Source organism: Hemibagrus wyckioides, linkage group LG11 (genome assembly GCF_019097595.1).
Source record: "Hemibagrus wyckioides isolate EC202008001 linkage group LG11, SWU_Hwy_1.0, whole genome shotgun sequence".
Taxonomy (NCBI): domain Eukaryota; kingdom Metazoa; phylum Chordata; class Actinopteri; order Siluriformes; family Bagridae; genus Hemibagrus; species Hemibagrus wyckioides.
This window is the reverse complement of record NC_080720.1, coordinates 30692109-30713317: the sequence shown is the minus strand read 5'-3', so window position 1 is coordinate 30713317 and position 21209 is coordinate 30692109. Positions and strand designations below refer to the sequence as shown.

Below are 21209 nucleotides of genomic sequence, written 5' to 3'. Positions count from 1 at the left end.
GTGTGTGTGTGTGTGTGTGTTGGAGGTAATGGTATTTGTCTGGCACTTTTCTGGAGGTGTGTTTTACCAGCTTGAGGCCGTTCGACTCCGTATCGATCCGATTCAGTCTTTAGATACCGTCTAGGCTTCTTCATGAGTGAAAGTAAGTATTGTTGTGTTAGTGTCAATCAAACATATCAGAACTTCCACAGATTTGACCCTGCGGCTTGTCCGTCATCATAAGCACTCTCATTCCCATGTTAAAACTGTCTACATCAGGTGAGGATGCTTTGAGAAATCCTCCGTGGGTGAAAAAGCCTGGGAACCAAGCGAGCGAACCAGCATTCTGCGACGGATCCGGGAATGTCCAACGTTCCCAGGGATCCATCTGAACAGGTTCCTGAAAGCAAAGAATATTTCACCGCTGCACTACATTTGAGAACCATGGCACTAGAATACACGATGTTGCCAAAAGTTTTGGGACATCTGCCTTTACATGCATGTGAATGTAATACGGAGTTGTCCTGCCCTTTGCAGCTAGAACAGCTTCAGCTCTTCTGGGAAGGCTTTCCACAAGGTTTAGGAGGAGTGTGTTTATGGGAATTTTTTGACCGTTCCTCTAGAAGCGTATTTGTGAGGTCAGGCACCGATGTTGGGCGAGAAGGTTGCAGTCTCCACTCTAATTCATCCCAAAGGTGTTCTGTCGGGTTGAGGTCAGGACTCTGTGAAGTTCCTCCACACCAAATTCGCACATCCAGGTCTTTACTGACATGTGCTGGTCATGTTGGGACAGGAAGGGGTCATCCCCAAACTGTTCCCAGAAAGCATGAAGTTGTCTAAAATGTCTTGGTATGCTGAAGCATTAAGAGTTCCTTTTTTTTTTTTTTTTACTGGAACTAACCTGAACACCTCACTGATTTGGAGGGGTGTCCCAAAACGTTTGGTAATATAAGTGTAGGTTCTAATGGACGGTCAGGACAGGGCCTGTGTCCTGTCACGCCCCGGTGCATTGTGGTCCATCTACATCTCCTCTGGGCTCCTGGCGGGGGCGCGCGCGCGCGGGGCGAAAGCTCCATCTTTCCATCGCAAAGCCCAGAGTGAAACACACACACACACACACACACACACACAGAGCAAAAGGCAGTTGATGGGGGAAGCTTTTTATTTTTATTTTTAAAGGGACAGAGCCGAATTGCAGCGAGCCACAAACGGATTTTTTTTTGTCTTCATCCTGTACCTGTCGGGAAGTTCAACCGGAACCGGGAGGATGTGTCGGAGTGCTGTTTGGAAGATAAAAACATCCTAATTTCAGGGAGGAATTAATAGAAAAGAAAAAAAGAAAGGCTCTCGTCAATTCTCTTCTGGTCTCAGCTGCACTAGCGTTAGCTTTAGCATTAGCGGTAGCATTAGCGCATTAGCATTAGCGCCCCCCTCCTCCTCCACTCTTCATCTTGGCCCTGGTTTTTTTGAGACATTTCTATATGGTTCCTAGTTTCTTTAAATCAGCCAGCCTTCGACTGATAAAACCGGCGGCTTGCTGGGGGCTATGTTATGCGGGCCTACATGTCTCTCAGCGACGGGATAATAATACGGTACGTATATACTGGAAGTTGTTTTTGTTGTGTTGAATATTCGTGGGCTTTTTTTCCTCTCTCTCTCTCTCTCTCTCTCTCCCTCCCTCTCTCTCTCTCTCTCCCTCTCTCTCTTCTCACGGGTCAGGCCACCCAGGCTAGCTAGCAAGCAAGCTAGCTAACAGTTAGCCAGTTAGCATAATGACTGTTAGCCAGCGAGGCTAAGCAGCAGTTTTTTTTGTTTGTTTGTTATTTTTTACGCTTATTTTATCCAGCTCCCATCGGTCTCGACTTCCTAGACATTTCAAAACGTTTAATTTATTTATTTATTTTTTATTTTTTCCCCTATTTCCCTTCTGTGTCAATTTCTTCCAGGAACAAGATTTCACCCTGTTTTGGTGTGTTAAATAAATCTCAACGTAACCCACCCGGTTATTTTTCCCCCTCCCCAGAGCTTGGTACACTTCTTTAAAAGCGAGTTGATTGTGTATAATATTAATATTAATGATAATGATGATAATATTAATAGTTGAATGTAATGTTAGCTGAGGTTGGGTTGGGATAACTGAAAGGAAAGGGAAGGTTTAGCTTGTGCTCGTGCAGGATCTTTCCGTTTATCAGTCACTCTATTAATCATGATTGAAATATATATATTCTCCTTATTAACATCATCGACCTGGCTTTTTTTGTATTGATTATAAATCGTTTTCAGGATCATTTTCCTTTTTATTTTTTTTACTTCACACTCCAGATCAACGTTATGTACGTGTAGTGTCCAAAAAAAGCTAATAACGGTGCTGCACTTATCACTACTAGTGTTTCAGAGAGAAATCAATCACCAGCCAGGCAGCCAGCTGGGCTCTGTCTCAAATCTCCCAGCCTACTCACTGTGCACTTTTTAAAAATACACTTTATACACTGACTGACATGATAGAAGGGCTCGCACATCCTCGTCATAAGGATAATTGCATCCTCTTGAGAGAGATAGGCGCTGGAATGGTACCACCAAGGGGGTCATCTCCATATAGGGTATCATGAGAAAACGATCACTGTACATCATTGGAAAGGATTGTTGATCGCCCAGAGCTGTCAGTCACATGCACCTTTCCAGGTAGAACGGCGTACCTTTGGCCTCAGTGACGAGGAAAAGTGTTGCGTCCTGTTTTGCCTTCATAGTATCCAAGATCAGTTAGTGTGTCCCGAATCGTAGTATGTGGAAATGAGTATCCCAGAGGTATTGGGGTGGGTTGCAGTTTTCAGGAGTTTTTTGGATCCATGGACACTTTTTCAGCGAGTTGTTTGGTGATCCGTTCTAGAGACGTGTAAAAGAAAAGTGAAGGGAATTGTAGATTTAATTCTATAGCATAAATTATATAAAGAATTGTGAATAAAGGAAGTTGCACTTGCAGCCCAGGAGTTTGTTTACACTGACAGCGTACACGCGTGACTAGGCAGCAGTGTTCTTGCGTGACGTGTTCACACTCAAACGAATGTATGTGTATATTATTACAGCGTATTACATACAGGTGGATTGAGACGAAGTATTTCAGATCATGACCAGCTGTTTCTTGTTTTCCTTTTCAACTTTCGTACCATGGTTGTGTCTCTCTCTCGCCTGCAAAAGCGCATGTTAATTCGTTCATCTTTATCAGATAACCACTTTATCAGATCCCGAGAGCGGCGTGCACAAGACAGGAGTACACCTTGTGTGAGATGGCAGTCGGTCGCTCACACACACTTCACGACTAGACGCTTCACCTTCTCAGTATTTTTGAAGAACCCAGAGGGGACCCATATGTTCACAGAGAGGGAACCAGGGAGGCGGCAACACTGGTCATCGTGCAGCCCGGAGTGAATAGAGTGTACCCTGTGCTCTGCATATTACAGCTTTAGTTTTAATAGAAGGTGTGAAATATTTAACCTTGATGGTACCACAGCAGCGACAAGAAGGATGGTTCAGTGGCTTTATCTCTTCTAGTCCAAATGCCAGATCAGTATCATATTCTATCACTCTTAAGATAATAAGTGGTCCAAGGAAGGATGAGTGGTGAACCTGCGACAGGGTCATGGACGGCCATGGCTCTTTGATGCACGTCGGGAGCGAAGGCTCGTCCGTTTAATCCGATCCAACAGACGAGCTACTGTTGCTCAGATTGCTGAAGAAGGTAATGTTGGTTCTGATAGAAAGGTGTCAGAAAACATGAAGGGGCAGGGCTGTTTTGGCAGCAAAAGGGGGACCAACACAATATTAGGCAGGTGGTCATAATGTTATGCCTGATCAGTGTATATGAATATATAGGTCTTTACAGACGCATATATTCTAAAAAGTTACTGATTTGGATGGAAGTCCCAGAGATACACTAGTAATGATGTGTAAAACTAATCCAGTTTGAATATGGCTAGAGTCTCCTTAGTCACTTTCTTGATGTGTTCTTGACGTGACCGTCCCAGCAACAAGCCGTTTGTTGCCTACACTTCTGAAAGTATCTTTAGATCCATCATTTTGCCATACAGTTGAACTGGTGGCTTTAACCAAATCCATTTCCTGTGTTATGGTTACTAAAGAGACTTGATCCACACTTAAATGTTTTGCCGTTACGTGCAGTATTAAAGCTTCACATAAAGCTTTAACATGTCGCTGATATCTCTCTGCTCGTGACGTCACGCTTTGTAAAAAAATTTTTTTCCTGAAGTACATTTAGGTGTGCGGCACCTCCTCTTATTCTCTGAAGCACAGATTAAGCACAGCTGTAGGCTTTTCCCGCTGAGAATGACCCTTGGAGTTGCTAATCGGTCGATGATTAGCCGTGATCTATGCTGCTATGGCTCTGAAGTAATGATCAGGCGAGAAGGAATATACTGCAGCAGCATTGCAGTTGGTCTGAATTTGTGGTAAAGATGTCCAGAAAATCTTTCAGTTAACATGGTGACTATTGAGCACTAAACACAGTTATTATAGTATTGTTTTCCAACGTTAGCTCATCCCGGGGTGTTTTATTCCTCTTAAACCTCTCCAGTTATCAATTAATGATCGACGTGTTGTTTTTTATCCGTTTGTGGTTACCTTTAGTCTGTGAAACATCTTAGTGCCTGTTATCTCACACGTTCAGAAAGCACCAGAAGACTTCCCTTGTGTAAGAAAGTGCTGGCACTGGAGTCTCCTTCCTTTAACCCTCCTTACAGAAAATTTGCATTAGCCGTACCTTTGAATTAGCTGTTGCTATAGAAACCATAGCCTGAAAGGCAGTCATATAAATCAGGGATTTGTTTTGCAGTACCAGTTGTAGAAAACGAATCGACACCTTTTGACCAATTGGAATTGAGAATTGAACAACACCATGATACAAGCTGTAAATAGCTCGGATGCTATGCCGTCTGGCTGAAGACAGACACCGCTAGTCCATCTCTTATGTCAGACATCTTTATCGCTAAAGACGTGTCAAAACGTGGCACACCGAATCCTGTGCCTGCGTTGAACCTGTGTTCGAGCCAGGTTAGTTGACGACAAGGCAGTGAGGTGGTAAACGTGTCCTTGGCCCTGCCTCTGTTCCACACAGTCCACTTGTGAGTCAGCAACAGAGACCTGGATTAACCGGTGACACATGGTGGCCCTCATACTCAAGGCTAACACACACACACACATATCCTTGGGCTTATATTTATCAAACCTCTTAGTGTGTTGTTTTTGTGTGTGTGTGTAAAGATCTACACTAAGTATTCATACTATACACTTTATTAATTTCATTATTAGTAAGGAATAAAATTCTTTGGTTCATTAAAAAGTGGATTCTTTACCCTAACACTCCCCAAAGTTTTATTCCTTGTTAGCCAGTAACGAACAAAGGTTACAAAGAAGCCAGAAATGTCTTGGAGACTCCTTCCAGAAATGCTACATAATTCTTATTAATTTATAAATCTTTATAGAAAAACTCTCAATTGTTCAATAGCAGGGGATCATTTTTGTTGCTGGAGCAAGTACATAGTACGTTGTTGCTATAGAAACAACAGCAGAAGTTGGTGCTTAGTTCAAGCTACAAAGTGTGTGGGGGAGAAACTGGACGCATCCATGTCCATCTTTTGTTAGCAACATTACAACCAGCTAGCTGAACAATGTGTATTAAACCGCCTTAAAGCGCTGAACTGCATCGTCACAGTGTAGCGTCAGTATGTTGATTGATCTGCTGCTTTGTTTACTGTTGATGCTGTGAGCGGCCATGATGTCACTTGCTGAACTCGGGAGTTGTTAAGCCCGTCCTGAGATAAATGAGTAGGAATTCCCAGTTTGAGTGGCTTTTTTGTTGTTGTTGTTGTTGTTGTTAATAATAATAATAATAATAATAATAATATCATTACTGCAATTAACTCCTGTTTGTTGAGACCTACACCTTAGCGTGCACACACTATACAGATAGACTTTAATAACACTAACGGAAGTAGGTTACAAGCCAGGTATATTCACCGGTCATCCTATTACTGAGCGAAACTTTCCTCCGTGCTTCAGCCAGACTCTGACCAGACCCGCGTCTACCTTTGCGGACTACTAATGGGCCGAGCATTGTCAGGGAGTGAATTCACTTGGCACGAACCAACATTCCCATTATACACATTATACATCCTAATGCAACACGTTCTCATAACAGTCAAGCTTATATACTTAATCCATCAGACAGAGCAACAAGTCCACTTGTTGAAACTCAGCTTGATCCTAAATAGACCGAAAAAAACACAACACACACTCACTAGTAAAGAATTTTTTCACGTCATCTTGCACAACTCCGCCGTTTTATGTGTATCGCTGTTTAACAGCGGATATCATCGCAAAGCACCTTCATGGAGATACTTGAATCTCAGACATAAACGTTTATTCCTCTTAAAATTCATCGCTCTTGAATCCGATTGGTCAGAAGAGGGTTGATTAATTTCCTATTCCAGCAGCTCTGACGGATTTCACACGTTTAATATGAAGTGTTAATTCCACGTATTGTAACTATAAATGGATAAAAATTATGATATCTAGTCTGTTAATGATTGGGATGTTGTGGTTCAGGCAGAATTAAACAACGTCAGTAATTCTGCTTCACATCGAATGTGACCCTTCCTCTAGATAGATAGGGTACAACCCAGTGTAGGTTTGATTTAATGTTACTAGCATTGCCGCTTCATCATGCAAACGATTATCATACACATAGCAAAGCATCGGTGGCTGCAGTTTTACCTTGGCAGGGTAGGATTTGCTCGACCAGTCGATCCCAGAAACCTGTAGCAGCAACGTGGACTGTGGAGTTAGTAAGAAAGAAGAGGCAACAGCTGGCAGAGGAGAACAGCAGGTAAACGAGACAGAAGGAATTTGTCGGTTTCTAAGAAGAGAGAGGTACAGCAGAAGCAGCCTGATAACTTAAGATAATATGCCGGTCGCTACAAAGCAGGGGTCTTCACCCCGTTTCTGTAGGTTATTAAGCGGAAGGCAGCTCATGAGTCCTAAAGGACTAAAGACCTTAGTTCTGAAAGGAGAGCGTTTGTATAGATTTTTCATTTTTACTTACCTGCTCCAGTCTCTGATAAGGAAACTTGGTTTAAAAAAAAAAAAAAGTCAGGGACAGAAATAAGATGTACAAAATGGCTGTGTGGTCAGAGTATGTGGTTTTGGTCCAGACACAACCTTTGAACTTTTTACATTCATTCCAAACTAGACTCAATCATCTGGAGTTTTGAAGGAATTTTATGCTGCTGGACATTTACAAACTTTAGTGTATAAGGAAGAAATAACACCACTGACATTTTTCTCAATGGAACAATCCTGATGTCATTGATAATTCACAACATGTCACGTAGGAAGAAGCTTTAACAAACTCTGCTTCTCCAGGAAAAAGTGATGTGTCCATTTCGCATTCTGTAACAATTAAGTAGCCAAAAGCAGGTTTAGCTCCAATCTCTGATTGGTTAGATATGCAATTTTGGGTTTTTTTTTTAAATTTGCGCCATTCTGTAAAAGTAGAGTTTATTATAACAGAATAGAGAGATTTGGAAGTTCTAGTGTGTCCACATAGATTTGGCCAAATAGTGTAGTGTAAAACTCAGGCATTTTGTTGGAAGTTTGTAATGAAGAATTAAATACTTACTATAGAACATTTTCTATACAGTGGAACCTCGGGATATCAGCAAGAATTAAGGGGAGGGTGTACAAAACAGTGGTGAGACCAGCCATGCTGTATGGTTTAGAAGCAGTGTCGCTGAGGAAGAGACAGGAGTCAGAGCTGGAGGTAGCAGAGCTGAAGATGTTGAGGTTCTCTTTGGGAGAGACACGGTTGGACAGGATTAGGGATGAGTACACCAGAGGGACAGCTCAGGTTGGATGTTTGGGAGGCCAGGTTAAGATGGTTTGGACATGTTCAGAGGAGGGAGAGTGAGTAGGAGAATAGGAGAATGTTGGACATGGAGCTGGCAGGGAGGAGGCAAAGAGGAAGGCCAAAGAGGAGGTATATGGATATAATAAATGAGAATATGAAGCTAGTGGAAAAGAAATAGAAATAGCCTTTATTTGTCACATATACATTACAGCATAGTGAAATTCTTTTTTCGCATATCCCATCCATAGAGGTTGGGGTCAGAGCACAGGGTCAGCCATGATACAGCGCCCCTGGAGCAGAAAGGGTTAAGGGCCTTGCTCAAGGGCCCAACAGTGGCAACTTGGCGGTGCTGGGGCTTGAACCCCCGAACTCCGGTCAACGACACAGAGCCTCAACCACTTGAGCAGCCACCACCACCACCACCGCCCCCACCGCCCCCAGTGGGTGCAAGTGTTGAGGATGCAGAAGATAGGGACAGCTAGATGATTTTTCAGGTGTTTGTTTGTTTGTTTGTTTGTTTGTTTGTTTGACAGATTGGTGGTGTGGGTGGTCTGTTCTGTTTTTAGCCCAAACTTGGTGGCTCGACTTCCTGTGAAGACCCTTGACATGGAATGCCTGGCTTGGGTTTTTTGTAAGCAGCCATACAGTTTACATACAAATTAAAGTTGCATGCTGAGGATCCACTGTAAATTTGTTCCTGCTCAATGTAAATGGACATTAGGGTCATTTTAAAGTTCACTCACAACTTATCAAAATTGTTTCTCCCTTCATTTTTTCTTCTATAGTTTTAAGCGACACACTCTAGTACTGATTCAGTACTGTTCTTTGTCACAATTTACATTGAGAACTGAATGGAGTTTGCGATTTGAATACAGTTCGTAGTTACAGCGGAGAAAAATATCCTCGATTCATCTGCCTAGGATCAACAGAAAAGCAAGACGTTCTGTTCATTCTTAATCAAACCCCAATATGTAGTGCTCAGAAGAGAAAGGTGTTTTTAGAGTCCATTTTTGCAACCATTTCATCTCGACAGCTGTGTTCAGTCTAACGCTTTTTTTTTTTTTTGGGTACTCCTCGGTTCTTTGTCATCGAGGCATGAAGGATCAGGCCGGTTCCACAAGAACACACATTAACCAGCAGCTGAGAACAATAGCAGCTACGCATCAGAGAGGGCTCAGTTAGTCAGTGTATTAATGCCATGTTTATTTTTTGTGTCTAATATTACACGTTCTCAAACAAACCATCTCGTAGAGCTACAGACGGCTTTATATCTATCCTGTCAGGAAATACAAGGAGCACAGTCACCTTACGGAATATATTTTTCTTTTTCTTTACGCAAAAAGAACTGCATTGTGGATAAGATTTGGAAAAAAACGATTAAATCATGCTCCCACACAGCGCACATGCGTCCAGCCAACGTCGGCACGACGCCATATCAGATCATGGTTGATGGATATTATTAATATTCCACTTTTTAGAGCTTCAGACGAATATTTATTCATCATTGCTGATTGAAGTGAGTCGTGAGTACTGGCTAAAAAACACTTGCGTTATATATTAAACACAGGAGAAAAGTTTAGATTAATCCACAAGGGTGTGGAGATTACATAATTACCAAATGATCATAGTGATGTGACGGGCTTAAATCTCACACGATGCTGGATGAAGAAAAGAAAGATTTTGTGCCGCTGTCTTCTTAATTAGCAAACAAGCTTGTTGTATCCGCTAGTGTAGGCAGAAATGGTACTTTCGTCAACCTGAGATTAGAGTTGCACATGATAATGAAAATTTAGATTCTTTATCAATATTCCAACAACAGTTCAGCACTCTAACATGAGAAAGATCTTTCAGTGTTTCAAATCTGATATGTTACATACAATGGATATTAAAATTATCTTGGTTTCCTTTCTTACCACTTGACTGGCCTGCACAGAGTCCTGACCTCAACCCGATAGAACACCTTTGGGATGAATTAGAGCAGAGACTGTGAGCCAGACCTTCTTGTCCATCAGTGCCTGACACAAATGTGCTTCTAAAGGAATGGTCAAAAATTCCCATAAACACACTCCTAAACCTTGTGGAAAGCCTTCCCAGAAGAGTTGAAGCTGTTATAGCTGCAAAGGCCTAACCCTCCATATTACATTCATGTGCATGTAAAGGCAGACGTCCCAGTTTTGGCCTAGCTCACAGTCTCCGCTCTAATTCATCCCAAAGGTGTTCAATCAGGTTGAGGTCAGTCAAGTTCCTTCACACCACACTCGCTCATCCATGTCTTGTATGGACCTTGCTTTGTGCACTGGTGCGCAGTCTTGTTGGAACAGGAAGGGGTCATCCCCAAACAACACCTGAATTCGATGATTTGGAGGGGTGTCCCAAAACTTTTGGCAAAACAGTGTATGTACTTGTAGCTAATGGTGCTATGACATGCTCAGTAACTCCAGAGGCAAGTGCATGGGTAAAGAAAAACAAGTTTCAAGCCTTCAACTCGTACAAAACAAAACTGTTTCAAAAAGAGGTGTTGGGACATATTTTTCTCACCTTGTTGATGAAGATAAACGACTGCTCTACAGCGAATCCCTATACGACAAAGCAGAAATCTGGCCAACTCAAAGGAACTCTAAATTTCGAATCAGCGTGATAAAGTATTGCTGTTAAAAATATAAGTAGGTTTTAAACAATTGAGACGTCGTTTCCTTAGGGATTGATGCTGCTTAATGACGCTTGCGCATCTCACGTGAGACAAGCCTTTACTCGTCACTTGAGGGGCGCTGTTTTTAGCTTCATAACAGGATGGGAATATAACTGTTGGGTGTTTCGGGTATGGTTTTTTTTTGTTTTCTGAACGTCACACTCAGATTACAAAAACTTGCCTCCTATGTTGGGATTCATTCATGTAACTTATGAGAGGCGCTTTGTGTTTATTTAAAAAATATAGACTCCATTGGGTGTGGGTGGTCCAAAGAGAGAGGCTCCCTTGTTTTGGGGTTTAGGAGGTGTGGCTATGTTTAGACTGTATACAGACATGTGGTGTTGAAGGAAATGCAAGAATTTTCAACAGAAACATACCATTCAGTGTATTTAGAAGCTTTTAAGACGTCATATAACGTCTGTGAAAGCCGTAGGTTTCGCAGGCTGGATGGTTAGAAGCGAAAACATCCCCAATTAACCTCGCAGGCAACAGTACTCTTCTATAGACCTGACTGAATTTTAGTTTTGCTTTCTGTTCGTATGGCACCATTTTGCTTTGCACTTGTATTTCAAATCCACGTAAATAAAGAATGGGGTCTTTGTCAATGTCGGATCAGCGAATGGTTGTTTATTTTAATGCTAGCTTGTTTCTTTTTTGCACTGAGGTATGTGACAAGTACAAAGATTCATACCTTCTTATACCCTCCTGTTTGGTCCCGCTCTACTGTATTAGTCATGCACAACAGGAAATACAGAGAGAGGATGATTCACCCAGTGCTGAAATGTATGCGGTATGGAGGGTGCACTCCTCTCGCCATAACAAAGCTCTGTTAGAACTCCGGGATTCAGAGTGATAAGAGATTGCTTTCTCTTCTACCTCCACGAATGCTGTTTTAATTACTAACCCTCTTAATGATTTTAACACTCCAGTCCTCACCGTAATATTTTTTTAATCCATTACAGAGAAGTTTAGAAAGCTGTTTAAGCATCTTAACCTATTTTTTTCTCTTTCTTTCTTTCTCACAGTAATCATGCAAATCATACTGGCTCTGACATGTTGGCCAAGCATCTGATGGGATTTTTGACTATAAACTGATCATCCTGAAAGAAAATGAGAATCATCCACTTCCGGACGGAGCAATCCCATGACCCGGAGAGTCGTCTCTTGCTGTGCTGAATGTGCGTGCTGCACGGTGGCCTGCAGTGCGCTTGCACTGTAATCATGTGTTTTTTACTCTAAGGTGCTTTTTGTTTTGCATATGTAGCCCATGAACTTCATCACAACTCTCATGGCTCTGATTGGTCAGAGACCGACATGGGAATCCCCATCTGCATTTAGTAGCAGCGCGATGAGGCTCATCAGAGGCGTGGTCCCACTGTGAGCCTGCCTCACGTGCACCAAGCCTCCCCCCCCCACCCCCGGAAACACAATTCGCCGCAGCCGGTTTCTTTAGCGGAAAGTTGTAGCGCTCTGTCCTCCCGTTTCCGAGAGACACGATGACAAGTAGTGTTGGGACAGTGAAGAACGTGTAATCTCTCCGGCGGAGTCAAGCGCTAACCCAGAAAAATGAATGGAGGAAAGGAGAGTGAGAGAGGGGAGGGGGAGGGGCAGCCTATGCCTACCCAGGTGCCCATTGGCTGGCACCGAAAGGTGGAGTCCTCTGGGGTTGTCTATATCAGGTAAACAAAACATAGATGTGTTAATGTTAATTATAAATATAAGCCACAGTGCACACATGGCACACATTTAGCACTAATGAATTGTCTTATAGTCCCAGTGGATCAGTGCTGTCCAGCCTTGAACAGGTGAAGTCCTACCTTCTCACGGATGGAACCTGTAAGTGTGGCCTGGAGTGTCCACTCATCCTCCCCAAGGTCGGTCTTCATCTTAGACTCACTTCATACCCAAGTCGGTTGTAAAACATTAATGAATTTACATTACCTCTGGAAATAAGTAGGTCAGTGAATTAATATGCAAGGTCGGAGCGAAAGTACATTTTGATAGTAATGTATGACCATAGGCAAGGCCAAGTGATGTTAACAACTGCTTCTTCCTCAGGTGTTTAATTTTGATCCTGGGGCCACTGTCAAACAGAGGACTGCAGAGGATGTGAAGGCTGATGAGGACGTCACAAAGCTTTGCATCCACAAGAGAAAGCTCATAGCTGTAGCCACTCTGCATAAAAGTATGGAGTTACCGCATCCCTCCTTAACGCTGACTGGTCCCAGTGGAGGCACAAGTATGATGTTTTCTTCATGCAGTGTTTTGACTGAAATTGTGCCTAAAATTTATTGTATATTACCATGTCATACAATCCCCAGCTTCTTAAGATCGTATACTTTTTTGTTCTCTGCATTATAAATTTATTTCCTCCCATTTTAATGTAACCCTTTTCTTTTAAAGGTGCTGTGACGTCCATGGCCCCTACCATCCAGCGGTCTGCAACCCCTCGAGCAATAAGGAATAAGTCCCACGATGGGCTGCCCAACTCAACACTACCTGACTGTAAGAACCCTTTCAAGATGATGATGGCAGCAGGTCAGCGACACTACTCTGCAGATATGAGCAGTGCTCAGCAGCCAGAGCATTATTCTGGATACCCTCGACAAAGATTGGGCAGTAATGAGCCAGGGCCTAAGTCACCCTACCGAAGTGGACCAGGAGGCATGCTGAGCCCTTCGTCAGGTTTGCAGGGGTATGGGGATGGCTCCCTGTCCCCTAGAACAGACTCTTTGGGTAGTCCAGATGGATTTGCAAGAAGCAATCCCTGTGGCTATCAGGCGGCTGGCAGTCCCAGCCCAATTCATGGTAACCACAGGACACCCATGTCCCCTCCTGGTGTTATGATTCATGGTTCTCCTGCCACTCAGTTGTCCTGTGCCATGGCTGGAAGGACTAACACACCTCTTTCCCCCCCAGTCCCCAACAAAAGCCCTATCATGAAAAAGCCACACTGTAATGTTAGCTACCCACCTAACATGGATATGACCAGAGCAGTATTTCACCATAAGCCCCAGTCTGCACCTCACCCTGTTCCTCCCTCTGTTATGCCCCCCACATGTGCGGTCCAGAAAAAACAGATGACTTCTGAGAAGGACCCTCTGGGAATTTTAGATCCCATTCCCAGCAAACCTGTCATTCAAAGTCCCATGGCAAATCCAAGCCCATCCAACTTCCAGCCCAACGCCCACTCTCAGGTACCAATGATGAATGTAAACATCCCTCCTGCCATTGTCCCGTTGCCAAGCAACCTTCCATTGCCAACGGTGAAGCCTGGGCCAGTTGGTCATGGTGGACACATGCAGAGGTCTCAGCATGGAACAGCCACCTCCATCTCCCCCTCACCAGTGACGTCTCCTGTGCACATGTCTGGGCCAGCACTGGGCCGCATGGAAGCATCTCCACAGCGATCCCGTTCCTCTTCCACCTCATCAGAGCATGGGAGCTTTGCCATGCCCTCAGGGCCTCAGGTCCCATGTGGCAGCATTAAGGTTCCACCACGCTCACCCAGATCCTCCATGGGTTCACCCAGACCCACTATGCCTTCCAGCCCCTCTTCCAAGCCTGACACACTCCATCAGTACAAAGATCCCAACCAAGTTCTGTCTGGAATGAATAATGCGATCAGCAGTCAGCACAACTCCATGTTTCCCCCAGCCTCAGGCGGTAGTGCCCCCCAGAAGAACCACCCTGGACTACTGGGCATGCCTCTTAACCAGATCTTCAACCAACACAATTCTGCCTCTTTCCCTGCCAGTAGTCTACTCTCAGCAGCAGCCAAAGCACAGCTAGCAAATCAAAACAAACTTGGTGGTAGCAGTGGTGGGATAGGTGGCAGTGGTGCTGGTATGGGTGTTGGCACAGGAATGGGTGCAGGGGCTGGTGGAATGGGGAATGGAAGTTCTGGTCTTGCCACTGGTAGTAATAATGGAAATGGTGGCAGTGGGATGCCTTGTCCTATTGGTGGTGGAAATAGTGGTAGCAGGGGTGTTGAAGGGCCCAGCACTTTAAATCCCATGTTGCCACCCAGCTCAACCATTCTAATGCCCATGCCCGAGGGCCAAAGTGGACGTGCGGCTCTGCGAGACAAGCTAATGGCTCAGCAGCGTGATCCTCTTCGTAAGCGCAAGCAACCTCCTAATGCTAGCAGCCATGACAACATGGTCTTCAGCATGATGAAACCGGACATGAGTGGTCCCAGGCCAACTTGCCCTCCTCCGGAGCAAATGAGAAAGGTGCCCCGGCTTGGAGGTCTACCTCCTAACACCTCCATGGCCCAGCTACTCCAGTCGATGAGCAACCAGAGCTCCCACATGGCCAGGGGTAGTCGTCCATTACCTGCAGTTGGCCCTAGTCAGATGCACTTTGGAGAGGGTGCCGTGCCTCCTGGAATGACCCAACAAAGCATGCAGTTACAGCAACGGCTTCACAGTCAGTCAGACCCAATGCACTGTCCGAGCATGGAGTCTGGAGCACAAGGGCCTCCGACTCCATTCCCTGGGATGATTAACCAGATACAAGCCACAGCTATGGGGAACTGTGGACCATTGGCCCAGAGTGGGCAGGTTCCTCTAGGACATCCTTCTATGGGACACCCAAGCACTCACCCACAGCAACTGTCTCATGTACATCAACAGCAACAAGGCATTCCTCATGGACACATCCGGCCGAATATGTCCTGTATGGTACCCAACAGCAATGATGCTAGTTGTGCCCAAGCCATGTCTGACACAGGTAAGAACCGGAGCAGGTCCTTCTCCTTAGCTGCCAGTTGGCTTAGTCCAGGGCCAGTGTGATTTGTTTCAAGTGTTCATAGATGTTGTGATTTAGGAATCACATGGAGGGATCATAACGCTGTGGATTTGTGGACTGTAATAAAAGTTATACAGTTAGGTTCATAGTGAGAGAGCTGTATTTCAATGCGATTTACCAATTCACTGTGAACTTGATTTATCTCAATACAGATGTCGAAGTAATTATATTACATATGTATTTTGCATTCAGTAACTCAAGGCATCGTTTCCTTAGAGTAGTTTTGCATTTAAGTCCCTTGTGCTACAGCAGTAGTTTATAAACCCACACGCAGTGCATGGTTTTGTGGTTCAGTATTCTTTTCAGGGGAAAGTGTAGCACATGATAACTGTGATGGAGAACCGTTGCTCCTTGTCACTGAGGCAACAGGAAGCCAGCTTGTCAGAAGTCTTTCTTGGTTGATCAAACTTCATGGCAAAAAGGGAAATCTGAATGTGGTCTGTCAGACCACTTTTATAACCCAGGCCTACTGTGAGTCATACTGACTTTCTCTGACCACTGAACCTCATGGAATGTATTCTGAATTTCTTTTCAGTCTGATTTTATGCTGCGCTTGCATATCTGGATTTTTCTCCATCAGCCTCCGAACAATCAGATGAAGGACTTATGAGTCATTTGGGTTTGCTGTGAAGAAAGCATAAAGCTGAGCCTAGCATAGTTGAGCCGTAGTGGACAAAACACAGATGAGGATTTATTGTTGACATGAAACGAGTGTTTGGCGATAAGGCAATTAAAGCTAATGGCTATTCACTCCTTGAGATTATTAGCATTTTGCTGACTGTCCAGATCGTCTACGGATTCCCTCAGATCTTCTGTGATTTAATATAAAAAAATGAACAAAGAAAATGGGAGAGTAATGATAAGCTTCACAGGAACAGTGCATTTGCGATGTTAGCTATTGTAGCGTTAGCTACATGATGCCATTTGCTGTGAGCCACCGTGCATGCACAGTGCTAACAATGTCTGCTAGTGAAATCCATGTGTATGCGTAGCCATAAAGGGAATAGGCTAATATCAAAGGCTAGTTCTTATTTAACGTAGGCTAACATAACACCTAGCATTCAGTACCATAATAAAAACATTATACTGTTTAAAGGACACAAGAATGCTATAGAGAGAGCGATAAAGAGAAGCAGCAACCGAGGTAGCAGAGAGAGAGAGAGAGAGAGAGAAACATGTAAAGGTGTAAATGACCGCAGAGAGTGACGTGGCACCTTTGAGACACGCTTGAAAGGACAGCAGGCGAGTCAGAGCTGGAGGAATGAGGTGACCAAATACAGATGGAAATGTATTACAGTGGCTTGCATTCTGCAGCTGACCATCATAAAACTATTAGGAGACCACAAACGGGACAGGGTATATGCTTGCATGATGGGGTGGCTGAAAAATATATTCCTTTGTCCACCCTGAATGTGGTTAATATTTCTCTGATCATCGTTCACGCAACACGGCTAGCTAGCTAGCAAGTGATAATTCGACTTTATTGCTGTTATTGAATCAAGAAATGTTCTTCAAATGCAGTATAAATGGAGATGAAGACTGAACATGGGTTAAATGTGCCTTCATAGGGTACTTTGCTTTCATATCGCTGCTGATGCAGCACTCTCATGCGTCATGATGCAATTATACCCTATAGAACTGGATTCATAATTTTATTTTTTGCAGTTAGTCCTGCCAGTGCTTCATCTTCCACACAAACCTCTTTAAAAATTGGACATTTTGGACATGACTTTCAGAAGTTTCAGAATCGCTGACACTATACACGCCTTGATCACTGGGATCTGGTGTCTTGTGGATCAGCATATACTAGATTTACACAGTCCACTGTTGTTTACCTGGAGAGATCCCAAAATCTTGCTTTCTCATCATAAACAGGAGAGCTGCATGCCCATGCAACTGTCTGTGGTGGAAGTTTCTGCACTGGGGGTGCTGGAGGGGGTGTCATAGGTCCACAAAATTAGGCTGCAACAGAGAAATCGGCACTGAAATGATGCGTTAACTCGAGCAGATTCTTGTAGTAGCCAGGATTCTCTGGTAAAAGTTAGACTTTAACACAGATGCTGTCAGGTAGTTTTGTTTTGTTTTTTTTAAAGAAATGACACGGTCATCTGGAATTGATTTCAAAGACTTAATGTGAGCTGGGACCTAAGGTAGGATCAGGTCTCACATGAGAGCATATTGTGTTAGAAAGTGGAGTGAAAAAACAATAGCACTTTGAGATGCTTTGTCCTAAATGGGTGTAACAGCTTTTCTGGTCTAACTCCAGAGGAATGGCTGAGTGAATGTCTTGAAGCTGCTTGGATGATGATAAATCTTTACTGACTTTTTTGCCTCTTTTCTGGCAACAAAAATACATACACACAGAGTCTCTCAACAATGTGTAAGCAAACACTCTTGACAGACTGCATGGTTTCACTCAACACACACACACACCCAACACAATCCCCCCCAGCCCCATTAAATCACGTTCCTCCTCCTTATAGTGCGTGTGCATGTGTATTGTTGTGTGCGGTGTTGTGCAGCAGTGGGAAGGGGAGGGGTTGCAGTCTGAATCAAACCGCGGACAGCCCCACCAATCATCGCGCCACGGTTCCCATGGCAACGTACCCGGCAACCAGCAGCATCAGTAGATCATACGTGCTGTCCGTACTGGGCGAGCCCTCGAGCTCAGCGGGACGAGTGCTATCATTCTTATACGCTCGGTATGTACACCACGACAACTTCTTACTGCCCCTGTGGACTGGTGCATGCACATCACATTCCAGCGTTCTATTGATAACAAGCTGAACAATACGCTTAATAATTTCCTTCATAAGCACACTGCCTACCTTTAGTTGTTTCTACCGTGCCCCTTTTGGCTTTCAGAAAGCATAAAATGGGTAAAATGTTACTGGATGCTCTGTGACATCCTGCAAACATCCCTTTTTCAATTTCATCCCAGAGATGCTTGATGGGGTCAAGATTCTGAGACTATGCTGGACACTGAAGAAATAAAAACTCACTGTGGCATTCAAGATACCATTCATTAACAATACAGACATGTAATGGCGCATTGCCTTGCTGTAAAGTCAGTCTGAGTGTGGATATGTGGCAGTTGTAAAACTGGACCACTTCAGTCAGCAGTAATGATCACAGTTAACACATTTTTTCAGTTGATATCAGGGGTCCAGGTGTGTAGCAGAAAGCCAGCACACTGCCCCCTCGGGCTGCTACTGCCGTGTTTAGCTTCAGTCCAGGTTTGACACTCCTGCACAAAAGTCAGATGCTTGCGTATAATAGAGGAGAACTGGCTGGTCGGTGGGAATCAGTCAATTTTAAGGAGAAAATGATCAAAGAAGCTATTTTTTTGGATTTCTGCAAATGGGTGTAAATACAAAAAATATGTACACTTTTTTTTGGCTTGTACTCATGTAGGACAGAACTGAGCAGCTTAGATTTACGGGTTAATCTCAAGGATCAAACTGTGGCACCTTGGCTGTGCTGGGATTTGAACCTACAGCATTCTGATCAGAGCCATAACTGCCTACGGGTAGACCTATGCACACACTGGGTCAGGACATGAATAGTCCTGGTTTCTAAAGCGTTGCCGAGCAGCGCTGTTTGGTAGAGATGTTCTGCTCTGTAATTGAATACAGTTTTGCTGTACAGAGTGTGTTTGCTGTCAACAGTGTTGCCGTATGCATATGGGTACCAGTTTAACGAATCCTCTCACACAAACAGTACGTTCCAGCAAGGTGTGACTGCAGTCCGGCCTCGGGCTTAAAAAAAATAAAATAAAGGCTTTTGGTGCTTTACCGAAAATAAAGAGGAGCAAACTTTCACTTAATGGCTGCCTGCACACCGGGGTGCCAATACTTTATTCTGCTGATTAGTTGGAATAGAAACTTTACAGCAGAAATGAAAAGAGTCCAGTATTCTCTCGGAACCAATCTCAAATGGCGTTCTACATTATGCATAAGGACACTACCTAGGGAGTAGGGCAACATCGTTATATCCTATATAGAATACAACTTGGGATTCAGCTTAACTTTGGGAGGGTTGATGAGCTGGATATGATTTTATATATATATATATATATATATATATATATATATATATATATATATATATATATATATATATATATATATATATATATATATAAATATATAAATAAAATACACCGGCGACAGGGTCATGGGCGGTCAAGGCTCATTGATGCACATGGGGAGCAACGGCTGGCCTGTGTGATCCAACAAAAGAGCTACTGTTGCTCAAGAAGTTAATGCTAGTTCTGATAGGAAGGTGTCAGAATACACAGTGCACGATGGGTCAATATTAGACAGGTGGTCATAATGTTATGCCTGATCTGTGTATATATTGCTAACGTCACAAAGATGGACCTTCAGACAAATTTTGTCAGCGAGACGATCTATCGGTTGTGTCCTGTTACATGTACGCTCACAGCTTTTAATCCGAATCTGATGAAAATGATATCGTCAGCCGCTCGGCGTACCCTCCCTCGGTGTGTGTACGTGGCTGCTCGCTAAGCACAGAGTTGCTGTTGAGTCATGCACATGCTGAAAGAAATATTAAAGAACGCAGCACAAGGCCTAGCTCAAGGCTTCCCACCTCCACCACCAGTTCTATTTATCAGACAGTGAATGCGTGTGGGGTGTAAACTATATACACGTACGCAAGTTTCCTCTTACCAGTGTGATGTTAAGAAGCTTTTAGTGAGATCAGTCCATCAGTGCAATATGTGGACGTTTCATATTGTGTGAAAGTAAACAGGCGTGTGTGTGTGTGTTTTCATTCTCAGTCGAGCTCAAGCAGATCGTATTCACCGCCCACGCACCACGAGTCAGTCATACGTAGTACCAAAAATTAATGAGATTTTTTCATTTTAGATTTGTACGTTAGAGCCTTCCATTTGGCTAATGTCAGGGTGAGGAATGATATTTGCTCAGATTCATCGCACAAAGCTGTCTCTCTCTCTCTCTCTCTCTCTCTCTCTCTCTCTCTCTCTCTCTCTCTCTCTCTCTCTGGGGCGTCCTGCTCTTTGAGACGTCAAAGCCTATTAAAACGGCAGGCGTAATGCTGAGTCAGCGTCCTGCGTTATCATGGGGATGGGAGATTGCTGAGTCATGCAGACAATATTTCCAATTGCTGTCTTTATGTGCTAGCACTCAGTAGAAAAATCGCTGGTCCATGTGGAACTTCGCTGTGGTTAGGAATAGTATTTATTGTCTGTTTATTAATGAAAAATTGCTTGAAGGAAAAATAATCGTGTGAAATTACAATTTCCTCAGGCATGACTGGGAAAATGTGTTGTGTTGGGGAAAGCTGTATTCTTTTATGTATAAGGTGTACAAAATGTTTACACCGTTTTTTATTACTATTCTAATTAAATCAACATGTTTACGTGTGCTTAAGTAATCCAATGATGACAACTCATGGTGGACACGACTACTAAAACTAGTTGTAGCATCACAGCGTTTATCAAAACTATTACTGTCTTTTCAATGTCCAGAAGTGAAGTGATAGATAGATAGCATCGATGCTTTTTAAAACAAGCTTGCAAACAAGTAGTGAAAATCATTTCATCAGTAGTGGGTAGCGCTGAGAAACGCTGAATTGTTTCGTATTTTTGCAAAAACAAACCATTTACGAAGGCAAATTTTCCACTAGTGCAGCTCGACCAATGCGACGCCACGTTTTTCTCCTTTTATTCCTCCATTTTTGTCCTAACTGAACAGCTAGTCTTAATTTATAGAATTGTTTGCATCGATTTCTTTCAAGCAATTTAATTTTCGCTAAATGTCTGTGCTG

At 43.5% G+C, this 21209-nt stretch overlaps 1 protein-coding gene across 1 annotated transcript in view; it reads left to right on the top strand.

Annotated features, from left to right (window-relative positions):
* Window positions 1-934: 934 nt before the first annotated feature.
* LOC131361456 (methyl-CpG-binding domain protein 5-like) overlaps window positions 935-21209 on the top strand; it is a 28875-nt gene continuing 8600 nt past the window's right edge. Inside the window, exons 1-5 of the mRNA XM_058402542.1 lie at window positions 935-1571; window positions 11612-12265; window positions 12358-12460; window positions 12645-12825; window positions 12990-15320. Of these exons, the coding sequence (XP_058258525.1) occupies window positions 12153-12265; window positions 12358-12460; window positions 12645-12825; window positions 12990-15320 (2728 nt within the window). The 5' untranslated portion in view covers window positions 935-1571; window positions 11612-12152. The remainder of the gene's footprint in view (window positions 1572-11611; window positions 12266-12357; window positions 12461-12644; window positions 12826-12989; window positions 15321-21209) is intronic.